This window comes from Haliotis cracherodii, unplaced genomic scaffold (assembly GCF_022045235.1).
Source record: "Haliotis cracherodii isolate W230 unplaced genomic scaffold, xgHalCrac1.p SCAF_12, whole genome shotgun sequence".
Taxonomy (NCBI): domain Eukaryota; kingdom Metazoa; phylum Mollusca; class Gastropoda; order Lepetellida; family Haliotidae; genus Haliotis; species Haliotis cracherodii.
This window is the reverse complement of record NW_027266267.1, coordinates 33,223,726-33,244,631: the sequence shown is the minus strand read 5'-3', so window position 1 is coordinate 33,244,631 and position 20,906 is coordinate 33,223,726. Positions and strand designations below refer to the sequence as shown.

The following is a 20,906-nucleotide window of genomic DNA, read 5'->3' as shown; positions in this document are numbered from 1 at the left end:
GTTTAATATGGATTCAGGTGTGTTAGTACCAAGCTGGCCTGCATCTCGGAGTTGTTTTATTTCACTGTTGGAAATAGCTTCCGCTCAGTAAGGTAAGTTCCCTTTCCCTGTTTTTTCTGTGTTTTTGTTTTTGACGTGATGTCATCGCTCATTTTGAAAAATTCAAATGAATCGGATAGTGAGAAGCCATAATCTTTGCGTTTTAAGTAAGGATCTAAACTGCCCTTGAATCGAATGAGTAAGCTTGGTTCGTACTCGGAACAATCCTGTTTCCTAACGCCAGTGGAAAACTTCCACATGATCGTGTTAAGTTCAGTGGGTGGGATAACTTCATTCAGGTTTTTCTGAAAGAAACTGTTTGACAACTCGCATGCTGAGCATAGTTTTTGTATAGTATTTGTATTTTCCTTTTTCTGCCAGACATTTGTCAATGTCGCCATCATGTACATTGTACATTAACAAAAGTATCTCCTTTTTTGGAACATCAGGGGTGTTATTCGGGCCATCAAAGAAATCATTACCCATCAATTCATCCAAAAATGATTGATTTAGACCAAAATGTTGGGGTGTGGCAGACATAAAATCACGGTTCCAGGAATTACACGTAGTCTAAAACGAGGAACTTGTCGCTCACCCATGTCAGTTTTCACCACAAAGACGTTGAAACTGTTCAATGGCTGTATTATGTTCACAAAGACGTTGAAACTGTTCAATGGCTGTATTATGTTCACAAAGACGTTGAAACTGTTCAATGGCTGTATTATGTTCACAAAGACGTTGAAACTGTTCAATGGCTGTATTATGTTCACAAAGACGTTGAAACTGTTCAATGGCTGTATTATGTTCACAAAGACGTTGAAACTGTTCAATGGCTGTATTATGTTCACAAAGACGTTGAAACTGTTCAATGGCTATATTATGTTCACAAAGACGTTGAAACTGTTTAATGGCTGTATTATGTTCACAAAGACGTTGAAATTGTTCAATGGCTGTATTATGTTCACTTCTCTTCCAGCCAATTTTCGGTCAAATCTTCACAAGATCGTTCACATGCAGGTATAACAGACGATTTATTCAATCAAATATATTGTACTTACAAATCTTAGCTTTTATGTTTCGTGTATTCCATTATCGTAAACAATATGTGTGAACGATATTTTTTTTGAATGAATAAAACATACAGTTTTTTTAAGGCTTTATGTTGTAAATGACAAGTCTGGTATGGCAGAGATGTGTTTGTGTAAAAAGATGACTGACCATGATGAATGGGAAAATGTAGTTCCGGCAATGCGTCATTAACCAAAGAAATTACAGCCAATCGGCATAAAGCGACAGAAAAAAATACTACCCCGTATCTCCGTTACCATATGGGTAATAAAAAATCGTAATCATGTTTCAATGAAAACGTTTTTATTCGCCTTTGCAAAACGTGCAAAATATTGCCTATAATCCCTGAAATGCACTCGTCAGCAATTTATGCCCTTGTGTCAAGGTGTGAGTGAGCTGGAACAGTATTCCAGTTATATCACTGCGTGTCGGCTTAATGTGGGAGGAAAACCCGAAGTGATGCAGGTCTCAGACGTTTGCCACTTCGGTGGAACCCACGAGCACGGGTATGGTGCTGACAAAGCTAGAAACATAATCGGGGCGAACCGGGGTTCAAATCATAGGTTTCTGGCGTGTCCAAGGGACGCAACTCTGCACAGCGAATCGCGGCGCCTTAGACGACTGGGCCACCCATGCCCCCGATTCGAACACAGTGTTTAGGTATGACAGCATTTAGCTAACTATATGCGCCCTTTGGTAATAGAACATCCTTATTGTATGATATGGTTGGAATGAAAACTGGTACAAAGAACACACCTGTTAATCCGGAAACTCTATCTGGACGTTTACTGTAACGAATGTCCGGAATAACGAGGGTTCACTTTATCAAAATAATGTATATCATAATCGGAAGGGAATGTTTAAATATGACTATTTATAATTGACTAACATTTAAAAAGCATCAAGATTCCAGTTCATCAAAATAGTACACTTTGTCTTCTTTTCGAATGTCAATATACTTTCTGGTTGGGGTAAAAGTCATATCGTGTCCCCAAAACAGTTTGGCCAGAATTATATTCATGGCCGCTTGGTCAAATCTGTGACATTTGTTGTACTTTCGGATGTATGTGTAACACACAATCAGTGTCTCGGGATGAGCTGGGCACATACAGTGAGGGCTCATGGCGCACGCTATCCATGGCTTCAGGATAACCTCTCTGACGAAACGTTCATTTTTTAAAACAAGAAAGCCAGGTTGTTTCTCGGCTACCTGAGCGTAGTGACACGTCTTTTCCCCAAAGTAATCAAACATGATCTTCTGAGCGTGGTCGGCTACTGAGTAGCGTGGTGTCCCGTCCTCTATGATAATACCCTTGGTCTCGACTTCTTGAAGAAGTGGTCCAATACTTGACTTGAGGAAGCGGACGGCAGCGTCAGCCCAGATAATCACGTCAGCTGATCGGATGTGTGCCTGTGCGACAAGACGGGGAAGGAGTGAGTGAGTGAGTTGGGTTTAATGCTTTGAACAGTAATTCAGTTCTATCACGACGTGTCAACGCGGGTGAGAAAACCCAAAGTGGGGCAGGCTGACAAACCTGGAACGTGATCAGGGCGAACCAGGATTCAAACTCATGGTCGTAGGTTTCTGACACGCCTAGGGGAAGCAACTCTGCAATGTGAACTGTGGTGCCCTCGATGACTTGGTCACTCCCAAAGCATGAGTGTATTAATTTAAGTTGAGATCTGCAATATTGCTTTTTTGGCAAGGCTCGTGGATGAGAGCGCCAGCAAAGATATCCGCGTTATCCGGATACAGGGACAAAACGAGTGACCAGGTCATAAGGCAGCCACATGCTTATCAATTGATACCTTTGATACACATTTGATACTCTCCTATTCAGTTTCTTGTGGCCGACGCTAATGAAATCAATATATTTAGTTCTACATCTAAGCAGAGGTGTAACATTGCATGGCGTTGTATTATGAAGACTTTCAAGACTTATCAAGCATCACCTGAATCATTAAGTCTTTCCAGGTGTAAAACTGTATGTTGTCTGACTGTGAACTTATCAAGCATCACCTGAATCATTAAGTCTTTCCAGGTGTAAAACTCTACGTTGTCTGACTGTGAACTTATAAAGCACCACCTGAATCATTAAGTCTTTCCAGGTGTAAAACTGTATGTTGTCTGACTGTGAGCTCATCAAGCTTCACCTGAATCATTAAGTCTTTCCAGGTGTAAAACTGTATGTTGTCTGAATGTGAACTCATCAAGCTTCACTTGAATCATTAAGTCTTTCAGGGTATAAAACTGTATGTTGTCTGACTGTGAACTCATCAAGCATCACCTGAATCATTAAGTCTTTCCAGGTGTAAAACTGTATGTTGTCTGACTGTGAACTTATAAAGCATCACCTGAATCATTAAGTCTTTCCAGGTGTAAAACTGTATGTTGTCTAACTTCGAACGTATCAAGCATCACCTGAATCATTAAGTTTTTCCAGGTGTAAAACTGTATGCTGTCTGACTGTGAACTTATCAAGCATCACCTGAATCATTAAGTCTTTCCAGGTGTAAAACTGTATGTTGTCTGACTGTGAACTTATAAAGCATCACCTGAATCATTAAGTCTTTCCAGGTGTAAAACTGTATGTTGTCTAACTTCGAACGTATCAAGCATCACCTGAATCATTAAGTTTTTCCAGGTGTAAAACTGTATGCTGTCTGACTGTGAACTTATCAAGCATCACCTGAATCATTAAGTTTTTCCAGGTGTAAAACTCTATGCTGTCTGACTTTGAACTTATAAAGCATCACCTGAATCATTAAGTTTTTCCAGGTGTCATTAAGTTTTTCCAGGTGTAAAACTCTATGCTGTCTGACTTTGAACTTATAAAGCATCACCTGAATCATTAAGTTTTTCCAGGTGTTAAACTCTATGCTGTCTGACTTTGAACTTATAAAGCATCACCTGAATCATTAAGTTTTTCCAGGTGTTAAACTCTATGCTGTCTGACTTTGAACTTATAAAGCATCACCTGAATCATTAAGTTTTTCCAGGTGTTAAACTCTATGCTGTCTGACTTTGAACTTATAAAGCATCACCTGAATCATTAAGTTTTTCCAGGTGTTAAACTCTATGCTGTCTGACTTTGAACTTATAAAGCATCACCTGAATCATTAAGTTTTTCCAGGTGTTAAACTCTATGCTGTCTGACTTTGAACTTATAAAGCATCACCTGAATCATTAAGTTTTTCCAGGTGTTAAACTCTATGCTGTCTGACTTTGAACTTATAAAGCATCACCTGAATCATTAAGTTTTTCCAGGTGTTAAACTCTATGCTGTCTGACTTTGAACTTATAAAGCATCACCTGAATCATTAAGTTTTTCCAGGTGTTAAACTCTATGCTGTCTGACTTTGAACTTATAAAGCATCACCTGAATCATTAAGTTTTTCCAGGTGTTAAACTCTATGCTGTCTGACTTTGAACTTATAAAGCATCACCTGAATCATTAAGTTTTTCCAGGTGTTAAACTCTATGCTGTCTGACTTTGAACTTATAAAGCATCACCTGAATCATTAAGTTTTTCCAGGTGTTAAACTCTATGCTGTCTGACTTTGAACTTATAAAGCATCACCTGAATCATTAAGTTTTTCCAGGTGTTAAACTCTATGCTGTCTGACTGTGAACTTATAAAGCATCACCTGAATTATGAACGCCTTCCAGGTGTAACACTGCAGGTTCTGCAGCCTGACGGGCATCAGCGCAAAGGGGAATGTGCGGATCTGGCATCTGCAGTGCTTCCGTAGCTGAAACGTATTGATACTTAGAAGTCTATGAGTTGGCTTTAGCACCACAATCCAAAATATATCGACGTGTGTCAGCGTTGTGGTGGATGAAAGCGACGATGCAGGTGTGTACCAAAGTTGCGGAAAATCCCAATCTCACAACAAAAATACCTTATCACTTTTACCTAATCACAACCACATTACCTGATCATTCAAACCCTAATATCAATCACAATACCTCATATACTACAGTACCTGATCAACCACATCAAATCACAATCAAATTATCTGATCAATCAAACCTAATCACTTTACACGATCGAGCAAACCTAATCACAACACCTTATCAATTACACCTAATCAATCACACTATCTCATAAATCAAAACTAATCACAATGATATTACCTGATCACTCAAACCCTAATCACAATCACAATACCTCATGCCTCTGCCAGTCCTTCAGTCCAAGATCATAGTAGATCAGAGTCAAGTTGGCCAGTTCTGGAAACACGTTCTGGTGAACACTGTGTATCAATCCTTGAGATTCATAGTAATGGTCTGACGAAGCCCCAGTCACGATCACTAAACGTTTGCCTGTTTTCTGGACGCCGAAAAGCCCAAAAAGAAGACGATATAGAGTCATATTGAGATTGTTCGTTGTTTGCATGAGGCGATCCAATCTTTGAGACAGGTCCTCGGGTTGTCTCTGACTACAGTGAGTATCCACGCACGGGTTTGCTGTAAAACACACCAATGTGTCTGGTAAATGCATAGGATTTATCAAACCTGCACAAACAATGTTTCAGAAGTGTATTTGTTCTCTCAATGAAGGAGACAACCATTCTTTTTGGACCTGCAACACTTTAGGTTTCAGAACACTCACCATATACAGTGAACGATTGTTTTCTTGGATAAAACCGGACAACATATGTTTTCACAACATTTTGGGGGGCATTGGACACATCAGCTATTCATGGTTATTTTTCAAGTTCTTTGATCTGTCCTGGATAACATTTCTCTTATGACAAATATACTACTCAGAAGATGTTAAGGAGCACCCAGTTCTTTCAAATTGTAGAAGTTATTCTGTCATGGCATTACAGATTAACAATAGTAATATGAAAGAATCGGGTGTTCCTTAACTTCTTTTGAGTAGTATATATTCCACAATCGTACGTTTCTATAACTCTTAAAATATGTATTCACATTACAACATAGACTAGCATCTAGTCTTTGAAATGAACATATTTTGCAGGAAAAATATCAGTTGTTGAATTATCTTTATAAAATATAATATAAAGTGGCCCCAGATTCTCTTCATTTTCACACTGCAGTAACCTAGACTTGCCCACTATTATATACTTGCACGGGCTGTATTGGGTACATGTATATTTTTTCAGGGTCTGTCACACTGAGTAGTGAGTGAGTGAGATTGGGTATAACGCCGCTTTCAACATTATTCTAGTTATATCGCGGCGTGTCAGCTTAATGTGGGAGGAAAACCCGAAGTGATGCAGGTCTCAGACGTTAACCACTTCGGTGAAACCCACGAGCACGGGTATGGTACTAACACCATACATTATCGGGGCTAAGGCGGATTCGAACCCACAATAATAGGTTTCTGGCGTTCCCAGGAGACTCAACTCTACACAGCGAATAGCGGCGCCTTAGACGTCTTGGCATTGCCCCCTCTGACTGGTCAATTACAACATGAGGATTGTATAGCACTGCATCGGTCACAGTCAGGGAATTTGGATATGTGATAGATTTGATTGTTAGGATGTGTGTTTGTACTCGTGTGACCGATATCTATCCTCGCTGGCTTTAATACAATGACAATTGTGGTAAATGTAGTGCATTTTGATTTCGTTCATGGACGTGGGGATCAAAAGACATGTTTCTGTAGCTCACCTGCATTGTACAAACTGTTCAATGAAAACTAACTAGAACTGCCTTACTTTAAGTTCATTTCAGTTGCTTGGCAACCATGAAAACAATAGGGCCGTGGAATCGGTTTGAGAGAATCAGGTAAGTCGGGTACTGCTTTAACCATCTTTCCTTCGGTCTACATATACTTACCAACAACTGGCTCGGTATCACAGGAACTTAACACAGGATTTGTTCTCCACAGACCCGCTTGCTGTACATCTGCATATATAAGAAAGACATATTTAAACATACATGTAGCACTATCATTCAAACGTCGTACGTGTTGTTTTCGTTTGAAGTACCCAAGCATTTGACTCACGTGTGCTTGTAATAAATCTAGGATTTGTACATATAATCAATGACAACAAGTACACATACCTTGTATTTTTTTCTTATATTCTTGTAGCAATTCGTCAAATTTAAACGTTTCAACTGGTGCTGAAAATGAATACATTTTGAATGCTTAGATCAAACAGATAAATTGTAATAAAACAATGTTGTGAAATAACAACAATAAAAGATAATGTTCATTGGACAGAGAGCTCATTTCTAAAAAGATCATAAACACGTATTGGAGGATGCATAGCGATCGGTGGAATGTGTGAAACCAAAGTGTTTATTTAGTGGAATAGCAAATGGTGGAATACAATAATATCGAAAATGGCAATATCATCATTTGCATTAGTAAGTACGTCAATTGTTTATTAACCACCTCAGTGCGGTTAGGGAGTTTTAGACCTACCATTTACATGAATGTACAAAACATATATTAACACAGCCGCGAGTTTGATGCATCAGATGCGTCAAAACAATCAAACTGAGATGCCGTGATACAACTGAAACATCTCACCCAATCATCCACCTTCCACCGTCATACAGCTGTAATGTGCTGCTACATTAGTGAAAAGCAATTATCTTTTTCATACAGAAGTTTGTTTGTTTGGTTGGTTGGTTTTGTTTTGCTTAACGCCACAATAGGCAATATTCCAGCTATATGACGGCGGTCTGTACATAATCGAGTCTGGACCAGACAATCCAGTGTTTGACATCGTGAGCATCGATCTAGGCAATTGGGGTACAATGGCATGCATCAACCAAGTCAGCAGCCTGACTACCCGATCCCGTTAGTCGCATCTTTACTGGTCTCATATAGAATGCTTGAACGAGTCGCGTTTTAGGCCGCTTTTAGCAATTTTCCTGCAATCAAAGCTTTCACCACTAGGCTACCTCACCGCCCCTTCACATACATGAGTGAGTGAGTTTGGTTTAACGCCCCTTTGAGCAATATTCCAGCAATATCACGGCAGGGGACACCAGCACTGGTCTTCACATATTGTACCCATATCGGGAATCGAATCGGGGTCTTCGGCGTGACGAGCGAACGCTTTAACCACTTGGCTACCCGACCGCCCCTTCCTATACATGAATAAATGAAAAAACAACACAAACCTGGGTTTATCCTTTCCTGCAGTTCCATTAAATATGTGAAGTCTATGTCAAGTGCCATGTCTGAAACACAGAGACGTGAACCTGTACCGAACCCTGGTGTGTTTAGGACAAATTAACTTAGTCATTATATCATTCACCACATTCTCATTATCGATACATTGGGGGGGGGGAGGGGGGGGGAGCATATTTCATATTTTATCTTTTAAACAAACTATTGAGTGCACCTGTTGACATTTATACATGTGATTCATATGAAGCCTGGCTCTTTGATTAAACTGCGTATGTGGTGTATTTCATGAAGGTTATTTGTTTGTTGTTTAACGCCGCACTGAGCAGTTCTGAGCATAGACCGAACGACTGCAGCAAATGTTACAAGAGAAATATTGCCGTTGGTGTAATGTAACATGATTGCTCATTGGTCAGAGCACTCGCTGGTTTCCTTCTTCCTGGAAGCAATCCATGGTTTGATTGGTTTGATTGGTTGGTTAAAAATAGCGCTGTACAGCGTAGTATGTATTCACGGGTGATAGAAGAGTGAGTGAGTGAGTGAGTTGGGTTTAACGCCGCTTTCAACAGTGTTCAAGTCATATCACGGCGTGTCAGCTTAATGTGGGAGGAAAGACCGAAGTGATGCAGGTCTCAGACGTTTACCATTTCGGTGAAACCCACGAGCACGGATATGGTGCTGACAAACCTAGAAACATAATCGGGGCGAACCGGGATTCGAACCCACAATCATAGGTTTCTGGCGTGCCAAGGGACGCAACTCTGCGCAGCGAATCGCGGCGCCTTAGACGACTGGGCCACCTGTGCCCCCTGGGTGTTAGAAGAACATAGTGTATACATACCCGTGAAGTATTGACGATGTATGTGGACAACATTGACGGAAATGGGTCACTATATTGATTGAATGTGGAATAGCTGATGGTGGAATACTTACATCGGCTGTATCGAATATGACGTGTCACTAACAAAATGGTTTGTCCGATCACCAGGCAAATAACCAGCGTGATAAGCACTGAAAGTACAAAGATAAATATTTTAACATGCGGAATTTATGCAAATGAGTTTATTCTGAATGAAATATTTCACTTTCAACCAAGAAATCACTTTTATTATATATTTCAGTGTCAAAGACTGGGTTTTCTGAAGTTGGGAAAAGAGATATTTACGATGCAGTGAACATAACACTTGATATTTCACTACAGTGAACATAAAATTTTGACGGAACTATTGTCAAGAGCAACCTCCCCTCAAATTGTCTCCCTTTATCATGTGTCTGGCCCTGACACAAACTTTTGACTTCCGTTATTATGTTAGTTCCAAATTGACAAGGTGGTCATTTATGGGGTTAATATCGCTTCTTGCCGTTTGTTATTCTCTTGGGGGCGGTCGGGTAGCCTTGTGGTTAAAGCGTTCGCTCGTCACGCCGAAGACGCGGTTCGATTCCCGACATGGGTACAATGTGTGAAGGCCATTTCTGGTGTCCCCCGCCGTGATGTTGCTGGAATATTGCTCAAAGCGGTGTAGCACCATACTCACTCACTCACTGTTATTCTCTTGAAAATGTTTCGTCATAGATTGTACATTTCTCATTTAACTCGTCAATTGAGACTATTTATGTTACTTGACCAGCGCGTATTCCTTCGCTTTCAACAACGGTCTCGTAGCGTTCACGAATATTTGTTTTTAAATTGATTTTGTATATTATGGTATCCAAATTATTGTTTTATCATTTTTGTTCATATTTTTTTTCAGATTTTGCGGCCTCGGAGCTACTTTAGTAGTCGCATTTACAATGGATGGTGAAACGTCCCAGCGTGTTAGGTAGCGAGAATGTACGTTTCAAGCTTTGGTTCGTCACGCAAAGGACGGGGTTCGCTTCCTCACGTGATTACAATATGTAACGCCCATTTCTGGTATACCCCTTCCCTTGATTGCAGGAAAATTGTAAAAGCGGCCTAAACACGACTCCCTCACGCTTCTACATGAGACGGGTTAAGAATAGGTCTTCAGCAACTCATTCGTGCCGTAAAAAGCGACTATGTTTTTCCGTAAGAGGCGACTAACAGGATCGGGTAGTCAGGCTCACTGACTTGGTTGATGTACATGTATGTCATCGTATCCCATTGCGTAGAACGTTGCTCATGACATCACTCACTGGATTGTTTAGTCCAGGCCGCCATCATATAGTTGGAATATTGCTAATTGCGAATTTTAAACAGCAAACAAATGATTGTTGGGACTAATTCTACCCTGAAATCCCTATTGGTTTCTCCTCAATTTGATGGCAGAAACACGAACCTTTGCTAGACCCCCAATATCCAATTATTCTGGGAACAAGTTGACCGTAGTCTTTGCTTGTTGCTCGTGGAATCAACCACTGGTTTGCTGGGTCCAGTGCTGATATGACGGACTGCCGTGATAATGCTGGAGTGTCGGTGACGAAACACCAAACACTGACTAAATCATTCATGTTTCGTTGTCTTTCATATAACACAGACACCCATAAGTGTTTGTTTCATGCTTATGGTATTGTTTAATGCAGGTGCAGCATACATAAAATTTACTCTAATTTGCAAGAACCGAGGACGCTTTGTCGTTGTGCTATTTCATTTTTAATTATACTTTCCTAAAATCGATATTTACAAGCTGCTGTTACATATTGAAAAGCACTGACCGTGACATGATGGTTAAACATGGCATTTATTGCACGTATTCCATAAATGATAATGAGTAGCGCCATCTGCGCGCATTCCGTCATGTGACCCATATTGTCTGCTCACAAATCCAAATATTGATGTCATTCAAAACACGCTTTGGTTGTTTTAATTTTATACACAACGCACAATCACAGGGATGTATTTTATATTTCTGCAATGCCGTAGTATTTTCCGCTAATACACTATTTATATGGGATTTTCAGTTTTTCTCAAGCAATAATAGCAGTACATAAATTTATATGCCTAAGATTCCGTGCACCAGTATGCGCTAAAACGCCGTTTTCAACTCCCTGGGGAGTATACAAACTAAGCTGCCGCATGAGGCAACAAAATTGTTTACACATTACCATCTCATCCTACCGGGTACCCATTCACTACTTGGTGAACAGAGGCCTATTTAGAACCAAGTCTCCTGTCTGAAGATACACCACGTGGAAAACACTGTGTGTTTTAAGCGGTCACACGGTCAGTCTGACTAAAATCTGATCATATTTCTTGCTACTGCTGAACTAAGATCTACGAACATCTCATAACGGGCCACGTCAGAACGGCAGACGTCACAATGCAAACTTAGAATTATTCCCCTAGATCTATTTGACTCGGGAAATATCGTATATCTCCCGAGAATGGAGCCTTAAGTCGTTTATTCGAGATTTTGCGATTACATAGGTTTGCAATTGGTATGTTGCAAATGTGATCCCAACAGTTCGGCGTTTCGAGAGAGGAACACAGGTAATGTTTCCATTACATATTAGTAGGGTACAATGAAAATACTCGAATGGGTCTCAGCCAATCAGAATCCGACATTCATGCGTCAGTTATGACAAAACAAGGGTGCAGTTTTCCATTGGCGGATTTCCTGGTCACGTGGTTGCGAGTCTGGACCGGCATTTGTCACGTTTATTAAGTAACATACTTTCAGAGTGGGAGACCATGGCAAAACCAAAAAGGTTGACAGGCTACACGTCCACAACCAAAAGGGTCAGTTTTGGCTTTTGGCAGTTAGTGTGTTTAATATCAAGATTGCGTTAAGGTGCCATAAGCTTTTAAGCTATTCACGTGACGTCAAGGTGTTCCTTTAGTTTATTTCTCCACATATCATTTTGACCCTAACTCTCCTTGTAGTGATATAGATAGACTAACATCTAGTCTCTGAAATGAACATGTCTTTCAGAAAAAAACAGTTGTTAAATTATCTTAATAAAAATATAATAAAAAGGAGCCCAGAGACTCTCTTCGTTTAGTCTCAGAAATGAACATATCTTACAGACAAAAAACAGTTGTTAAATTACCACAATAAAACTATAATAAAAAGGAGCCCGGAGACTCTCTTAAGTTTCAGATACCACAGCAATCAAGACTTGCCAAACATTATAGACTTGCATCGGCTGTATTGGATATTATATTTGAATCAGCATCTGTATGACAGACTATGATATTGACTGTTCCTACAATCCCGTAGAACAAGCTATTTTCTCGGACTGAACGTGAAATTCCAACACAGTCTGTTACATTGTAAAGAGAGTTCGATACTGACTTTGGTTTCGTTTCCATATCGGCTTCCAGGAAGTGCTGAATAACCTCCGTAAATGAAAATAACTCGAATGTCTGCATATTAGAAAATGTGTACCCTCGTGTATAATTCAGGATTACACACATTCCCTGTTCTTTGCCTTACTTCCAATTTTAATACAGAATAAATACTAACATTTCCCCTGTATAACAAATCTTAGGAGATCTCGGCTCTCCATGTGTCAATGTGCTGACTTTGGTCAGGAGAAAATCCGTATATCTGTCCATTACCTTTTAGTAAGCCATTCATATCAATTAACTGCCAGTATTTCAATGCAATTTACTTTTCAATCGGATTCCACTGTTGTTCAGACAAGCGAGGGCATTGGATCACTGTCATATATAAACTAGCTGTAGATCTTAAGCTTAAGTGACAGACAGAATAGTTTATTGTGTCTCACTCTCAAATTGATTAAAATACAAGACGGGATAAAACATGTAACGTGTAAGACAAACCGCAAAGCGGATTTTGAGAGACGATATAATAAGTTCAAATATATATAAACATCATATATACATTTAAATGTTATCATGTATATTGAAGGCTGCGCGTGTATTCTAAAATATTAATGCAGGTTCTGGCAATGACGGAGGGTAAAATCAGTCCATGTAAATTTCAAATACATTTGCTCAACTTCAGATAAATAATAAAGGTTATTCCATTTGCTTTATGGCCTTCACGCCATCTCTCCTTATAGAGTATTCAATGGACATGACAACAAAACATTCTTTTTCAACACTACACTACAACAATACACAATTACAAAAAAACAAAGATGGGCTGCCATGTTCTTAAATCTACCAGTTAAAATACGAAGAGGAGTCATCCCACTTTCCCATTGCTCTTCTCTGGCTTCTGGTAAGTTTACAATTCGCATAAAATTAGGTATAATAATCTAATTAAAAAAGTACGTAATTTATTTTTACCCTCTCTATTCAATTTTTCTCTGTGCAAATTCTTATTCCATTCTTCTTTAAAACATTCAAAAATTTTAAATTATAAAATCTTAAGAAAACCGTTTGCTTAACTACGCAATCATCACGGCTTGTAAAATAGTGTAGAATGAGCATTTAATAAATCCTGAATTTCCAATTACGTCTTTTTGAGGTCAAGGCCAAATCGTTCGCACAATTAAAACCCGTCATATCTATACGAGAAGCGCTATTTGACATCCACCGTCTAACAATGATGACTGAGTTTTTATTAAGAGATGTCACAGATGGTGTACATAAATGATGCATGCATACATACATACATACATACACAGTTAACAGAAAAATACGGACCATGCGAGGCACTCGAAATACTATCACACACAGGATAATGTAAGAATTTAATTATTTTACAGGTCATTTCATCCATAAAAGCAAGATAGGTACATATTTGTATACAATCACCAAAAAGCCCTTCCCCACATCAACCCTTAAATTATACATGTACACAGACATAAGTGCGCACAAGGCCACCCTACCTTACTACCGCACCCATAATAGCTACATTCCATGCTTATTGACCGCGTTAACACTAGAGACATCGTTCAAACCCAGGCTGCTGCAAGGTCATCTGAAATAGGCCAAAGCATCGTGTCCTACACCTTAAAAAGGCTCCCATTGTCTTAGATTTAAAAACCAAGGACCAAAGGGCTGCAATTAGCCGATTTTACTGAGTTTTTATGCCAATTTAGAAACAGACTACCATATGTATAACCATCACACACACACACACACACACATCACCTTCTTAGGGGCCCACAATTTGAAATTCTGGTGTGGGTGTGTGGAGGTATCGAAAAAAATATATTGTCCCCGAAATCTCTTGACAAAATAATTACTCTTTTGGGGAATAAAGACATTGCCTGTCACAGATAATACATTGCTGCAGAGACCATATACCGAATATGGTCTCTGCTTGCTGCAGTGTGTTTTTTAGAAAGACGTTTTTTTTATTTTCCTAGATCTAGTTCATTCAGAAAATATCGCATATATCCGTTAGAATGGAGTCTTACATCATTAAATCGGGATACAAAATTGTGGTTGGTAGGTTGTAAATGTGATGACAACAGTTCGGCAATTCGAGAGGGACATAAGAAATGTACCTTGTAAATGTCAGTGGAATACATTGAAAAAACACTTTAGAAAGAAATGTTTGGGCTCACTGTCTTATACAAAATGAATTTTTTATTTTTTTTATATTATAATATCTGGTTTTGCAGGTGTAGCTGCAAACAAAATCCCCGGAATATCAAATGGTCGTACAGAGGGCGTTTTAAAGCGTACAGTTGGAGATTACACACCAACTGTTTAACACATGCAACATTTGTTGCAGACCGTCCTCGTGTTCCCCACTTAAAACACCATAACGGGCACTGACACAAGCTAAAATGCTAAAAACGTTTGACTCCCAAACTATGTAAATCTTGTTTCCAGGAAAAGTGTCAGTGACATAATACGTTACAAATTGTGTCCGTCATTTGTATTGCATTCATCATAATTCATTAATGATAACTTAACATCATTATCATTTACATGATACCAAATCATAAATACACTTGGGTTCATATTAATCATCTTGACGTAAAATAAGTCAAGCCCCAATTCAAATTAAATTTAACTTCAGCATATGTCAGAAGCTAGTTCTCGTGTATGTTACGTATCAAGACAGGCTGATGTATGTTCATATTTCTCTGTATACTACTCTTTATAATGTGGGTTAAAACGACTAGTCTATTATGGGAAAGTAAAGACGGCGTTCAGTAGGAATTCAATCATGTGGAACTATATAATCCCCTACTTTAACGTATAATGTGAAGATAAAAGGAAGGTAGGGTGAGCTGGAGAGAGGTAACCGCACAGCTGATCGAGGGCGTCTAGGTGTCAGATTACGAGCTGCATGATTTACTCTGGTTGGTTGGTTTGTTGTTTTACGCCACACTCAGCAATATTCCAGCTATATGACGGCGGTCTGTAAATAATCGAGTCTGGACCAGACAATCCAGTGATTGACATCATGAGCATCGATCCACGCAATTGGTATCGATGACCTGCATCAACCAAGTCAGCAAGCAGTCACCCGATCCCGTTAGTCGCCTTTTACGACAAACATAGTCGCCATTTACGGCAAGCATGGGTTGCTGAGGACCTATTCTGCCCCGTATCTTCACGGGTATGATAACTCTGGGAGCATCTATATGATTTAAATGGGGGTCAGGGGCGGGTTGAATTGTTTTTATTATCCACAAAAAAATTCATGGTAACATGACAAACTATTCATTGGACAGGGCGTTTAGAAAAGAACACACAGCATATACGCTCTTTAAAAAAATAGAAACGCACAGGTAGTATGTAGTTCATTGAACCTGACTAGACACAAAAATCCGGTATATAAACTGGATATATGTTATTGGCCTGATATTCGACAAACGGTGCGTCAAAACGCAGCCATTGTCATTTTGCAATGTCTTAAACGGCATTGTTTTCACACTTGTTCAAAAATGTCATGGAGGAAAACAGTAAAGTAAAATGCAAGTGCAAGTTATGACATTCGTAACTCGTGGTAGTGGCTATAAAAAGCCAAGCATAAGCCCAACCCAATCGAACACCTCTGGGATGAGCTCGATCGACGTGTACGTCAACGTCAGAACACGCCGCAGACACTCTCACAACTGACTAACGCGTTACAAGCAGAATAGCGCAGAATTCCGCAGGACAGAATTCGTACACTTATCCAGTCAGTGCCGAGAAAATGCAGAGCCGTGATTGCTGCCCGGGGCGGTCACACGAGATACTGAATTCAGCGCAACCTTGTGGCCTTATGTGACATTACAATGAACAGTTTTCAATACCTTTCTACAACGACAACATGTGACTATCGACCTTCATAATTTCATATTTGTATCTATGATATTGAATTAAATATATCGACTTGATTAGGTACAATAAATTTACTTAAAATCTACCTGCGAGTTTATTTTTTTAAAGAGCGTTTTTATGTTTAACAAAACAGTCATGCAGACCCTTGTCCTTGTGCTCTTTTAAACTCCAGGAGTTACTAGGCTTGAGGGGGGGGGGGGGGGGGGGGGGGGGCATGGGTGTTATGTTTCTAGGTTTGTCATCACCATACCCGTGCTCGTGGGTTTCACCGAAGTGGTAAACGTCCGAGACCTGCATCACTTCGGGCTTTCCTCCGACATTAAGCTGAAACGCCGCGATATAACTGGTATACTGTTAAAGGCGGCGTTAAACCCAACTCGCTCACTACTAGGCTTGAGGTAATGTAGGATTTATGTTCCTTTACTCGTTGGTTCCTTTACTCGTTGTATTTAACCTTGTACAGAACTTTATTTCAGGAGATACACGTTAGTCTTGGGATTTCCTTATTGACGGTGGTTCTCATTGCCTTCTATCGGGTATGGATTGTGATCGTCCACGACAACCGGGTATCGACAGGCGTAGGGTCACCTCATGCGTCGGTGTCTTGGTATTTACGGCCCCTTCGGCGCAGGTAATTTGTGGTCGCTGGGATCCCTTATCTGATAAGCGGGAACGTATCATAGTACTCCACATTGCTCGTGACATTTCCCAAGAGTTCACCATGCCCTCTTTCTGGTTTACCTGTTCAGTCTGTAGATCTCTGTATAACCATGGGGGTTAGGGTTACTACCGGTAAAAGTTTTAGCAGGATCACTCAGGCAATCTCATCAAAATCAGATCTAAGTTCTCGCTGCCGCAAAACGGGTCACGTCAGAACTGGAAATATCACGGCGGGGGACACTAGAAATCGACTTCACACATTGTACCATGAGGGGAATCGAAACCGGGCCTTCGAAGTGATGATCGATCGCTTTAACCACTGGGCCACCCGAGTGTCCCTTCAACTATGTATGACATCGACTGTCCAGCGCAGTGACACTACCGTAAGTCAGTTTCTGTTAAACGCCACAGTGTACCTGGATTTGTGGATTTATGCAATAGAACCCACCTCTATTGGAAACCAGTAGTTGATACCACGAGCAACTATCAACTCCATCAGATCACAATGACAGGCATTGTTGCTTCTCCAGGTGATACATTGTTACAACGCGATTACATTTTAGCCGGCGCCTGTGACTAGCATGGAGTTCTGCGCCGTGTCGACCTAGATCAATAAACTGGGACGAACGTTTTGTTTGCAGTGATACATAAGTTGTGTACAGTGCCGATGCCGACGTTGAAAGGCGGGATTATAGAATTAAACCACGAAGCATTACGCAGGGCTTCATCCTACCCATCTTCCCCGTCTACAACATAGACTTTGTGAGTTTGCTGATGCATCATCCTATAAATAAGGAGCGTTACAAATATTTTCAAAAGGAGATCCTCTGCCACAGCGAACTTTCCCATTCACAAGCTATGACATAAATAAGTTGACAAGCTAGACATCATTATGTTCACCGCGATGGAGTTCAATACAGCTACTTAAAATCATCTTTATTTCCGAGAATATTGTTATACAAATTATAACAGTGGCCTTGTGTGAGCAAGGATGAGAATTTATGGATGAAAAACTTCTTTATTACAATTAAGAGCGACGTTTCGGTGTAGGTTCTGACACCGTTATCAAGCAAGTGATACACAGTGTGTGGTTGCCAAGTATATGTACAGGTAGGAGGCAATGTTTATACAGTAGGGTAGATATTGTTATGCTGGAGTAGAGAAGCCTGTATGTACACACAAGGGTGGTGATGACAATCATCGGTGAAGTCAGTGACCGACACCGAAACGTCAATCTTACGAAGCGTGTATTGTTTTGTTTTTCAGCTGAGTCATGGCAATGTTGATGGGCAGTTGTTTAAGGGCAGTCACGTACAAAGCAGCTGATAAAACATCGTCCACGTGACAGTCACGACCTACTGTATTGACCTGCTCCTTCAGCTTGAACAAACAAGAAGCTGACTGGCTCTCGCGAGAACAGGAAAAAATATACCCCGTCTCACGACAAAAAGAATGAATAAGAATACAATCATGTTTCTTACCTGCTACAAAACACTGTTTCCTTTGGCGCATATACATCGCTATAGGATCATCAGTGACGTCACAAGTATATACCCCAGTCGTATACAAGCTCTTGTCGGTCGCCGAGATAGGCACAGTGCACAGTGGCTTTGTGCTGGTGACACACTCTCAATCGTTGACGCTCATAATCCAATCCAGTCTGCTTCGGTTCTGTCCACCATCAACAATGATCGCCACTGTCGTTACGCTAAGGGACAGGTGGAACACCGCCATCACGATTAGCTGCTTTGTGAAATGAAGTATGACACCCGACAGGTTCGCCACTACCTCATTTTAAAACTACCTGTCGGACAACGCGCATACTGTAGGTCCTTCCTCCACCCGTGACCATGGCAACGGACATGTGAGGCCGCGTGTCTTTTTACGGGTTGATGAAGACGGCGGGGGCTGAGGGAGAGGCTGTGTTTTGAGATGCAGTGAGCACGACGCTCGGTTAGATACCGTATCTGTTGGAAAGGTACATAACATGTGGATCGATAGACGAGGCGGTTGAAGCTTCCCATCTGTGCGGCGGTGTGTCATTACTATACCATCAGGTTTTATGCCTTGATATTGGATCTGAAGGTGACACAGGTGCTGTTGGTTTTGACATTATATAAATGTAATAATACACAGGTTGAAGTAATACTAACCAGAGAATAAACGGGCCATTCTTCCATGAATATACTTTCATCATTCTTCCATGAGTATACTTACATGTTATAAATATAAATTATTCGCTGAATCTGTTCCCGTTTCTAAAATACCATATGTAATAAATACAAATTCTATTATGCGAGCCCTTGACGATAATAAAATGTCAATTCTAAGATAATCAATGTTGACGTTATTTCGCTCATTGAAGTATTTTTAGAAACTGCGTAGGAATGCAGTGTTCGAGTGAACCGCCCCATTTATCATATAGTGACAGCTGATTTTCAGCAAGAATCACCCGAAAATCGGAAAACACCTTTGTTAACGGAACGCCACTATAGTCAAGTGGTAGAGCGTCTGCCCAGAGAGCGGAAGTCCGGGATTCGATCCCCGACCGCCTCATGTCAAAAAGTCGTTAAAAGATTATATTTGTTGTGTCCCTGTCTGGCGCTCGGCATGAAGGGGCTAAAACAAGGACTGGTCGGCTCGGAGTCAGTATACTGTGTCTGAGTGGGGTATTCATGTTAAACTGCGGCATGGTATCTCAGTGGGCTAGCATACATAAGTGCAATAACCTTGAAGTGAAACCCCATTTCATCCCCCCCCCCCCCCCCCCCATCTGCATGTAATTAAATTGTGCTCCATTACTTTCAAACATCCCTACCACATATGAGTGAACATACCCAAATCGATACTATATTCCAAACATACGCTTCACCGCAATGAAGGAAATAGAAAATGAGTGCACAGTAAACAGACCTAGCGATGTGTGACTTGATGACGTCATCAGGTCACACTGTATGAGCGCCAATTTTTTTTAATTTTTAAGTCTGATTATGTTTCCAGACAAAAAACATACGTCACAACAAGTACAAATGTCGTGATGGCTTTTAGGCGAAGTTGGCACATATGAAGACTTTCATTGCTAGACCAGATTTCGAATAGTTTCACAATGCTGTACTGGCATACACGTGGTCTTTTCAAGCCATGAATGACTCTTTCTGTATTACAATCGTGAGATGGATTAGGTTTATTCCTTTTCTGAAAATTGCAACCGATTACTGCTAATTTATAATGTATTTATATATTAAGGATCCAGCAACCCATGCTTGACGTAAAAGGTGACGATGCTTGTCGTAAGAGGCGACTCACGGGATCGGGTGATCAGGCTCGCTGACTTGGTTGATGCATGTCATCGTATCCCAACTTCGTATCGGAGATGAAATATCGCCTGCAGTCGTGAACTCGGTTCAATGAAACCGGTGACCTCAGCACGTGGGTTTCGCAACGGTGCGAAATCTGCACGTGCGTCTCGCAATGGCACGAAATCCGAACATGCGTCTCGTAGGCAATTACACGTTTTGCTTTGACTGACGCTCATTCATTGTACAACCAGTGACGAAAGAGGATGTCTGACAGCGAGGCAGAGTTATTTTTGACTCAGTCAGAATTTCGACCCCAGGAGAAAGACATGGATGATTTTCAATTTCGTTCGGGGAAACCAATGACGGAGGAGATTATGAGAGAGAAGTTAAAAGGTACTGTTTCTAAGCGAACTCGAATGAAAAATGACTGGGCTGTGGGTATTTTCAAGCGATAGCAACAGGAGAGAATGCAACGCTCAGTCAATGAAAATCTTCGTTTGCCTCCCAGTTGTTTGACACAGCGTTTGCAGGATATGAGTGAGTGAGTGATTTGGGTTTAACTCC

The 20,906-nt window shown here is 40.5% G+C and overlaps 1 protein-coding gene across 1 annotated transcript; it reads right to left on the bottom strand.

Annotated features, from left to right (window-relative positions):
- Nucleotides 1-1,124: 1,124 nt before the first annotated feature.
- Nucleotides 1,125-19,018, bottom strand: LOC139457790 (uncharacterized). The gene is made up of 8 exons (XM_071239137.1): nt 18,525-19,018; nt 9,159-9,236; nt 8,219-8,278; nt 7,148-7,207; nt 6,920-6,988; nt 5,280-5,578; nt 4,756-4,860; nt 1,125-2,518 (listed from the first exon to the last, which is right to left on the bottom strand). Exons 1-8 carry the CDS (start codon nt 18,559-18,561, stop codon nt 2,009-2,011), a joined length of 1,218 nt encoding a protein of 405 aa, XP_071095238.1. The 5' UTR covers nt 18,562-19,018; the 3' UTR covers nt 1,125-2,008.
- Between the last annotated feature and the right edge of the window lie 1,888 nt (nt 19,019-20,906).

What these genes read in the sequence shown, in the direction of transcription:
- LOC139457790 (XM_071239137.1), bottom strand. Translation starts at nt 18,561, where the DNA reads ATGTATATGCGCCAAAGGAAACAGTGTTTTGTAGCAG. An exon ending in TCATATTCGATACAGCCGAT is followed by an intron (nt 8,279 to 9,158) that starts GTAAGTATTCCA and finishes TCTGTGTTTCAG; the next exon opens with ACATGGCACTTGACATAGAC. An exon ending in GCAGGAAAGGATAAACCCAG is followed by an intron (nt 7,208 to 8,218) that starts GTTTGTGTTGTT and finishes ATTCATTTTCAG; the next exon opens with CACCAGTTGAAACGTTTAAA.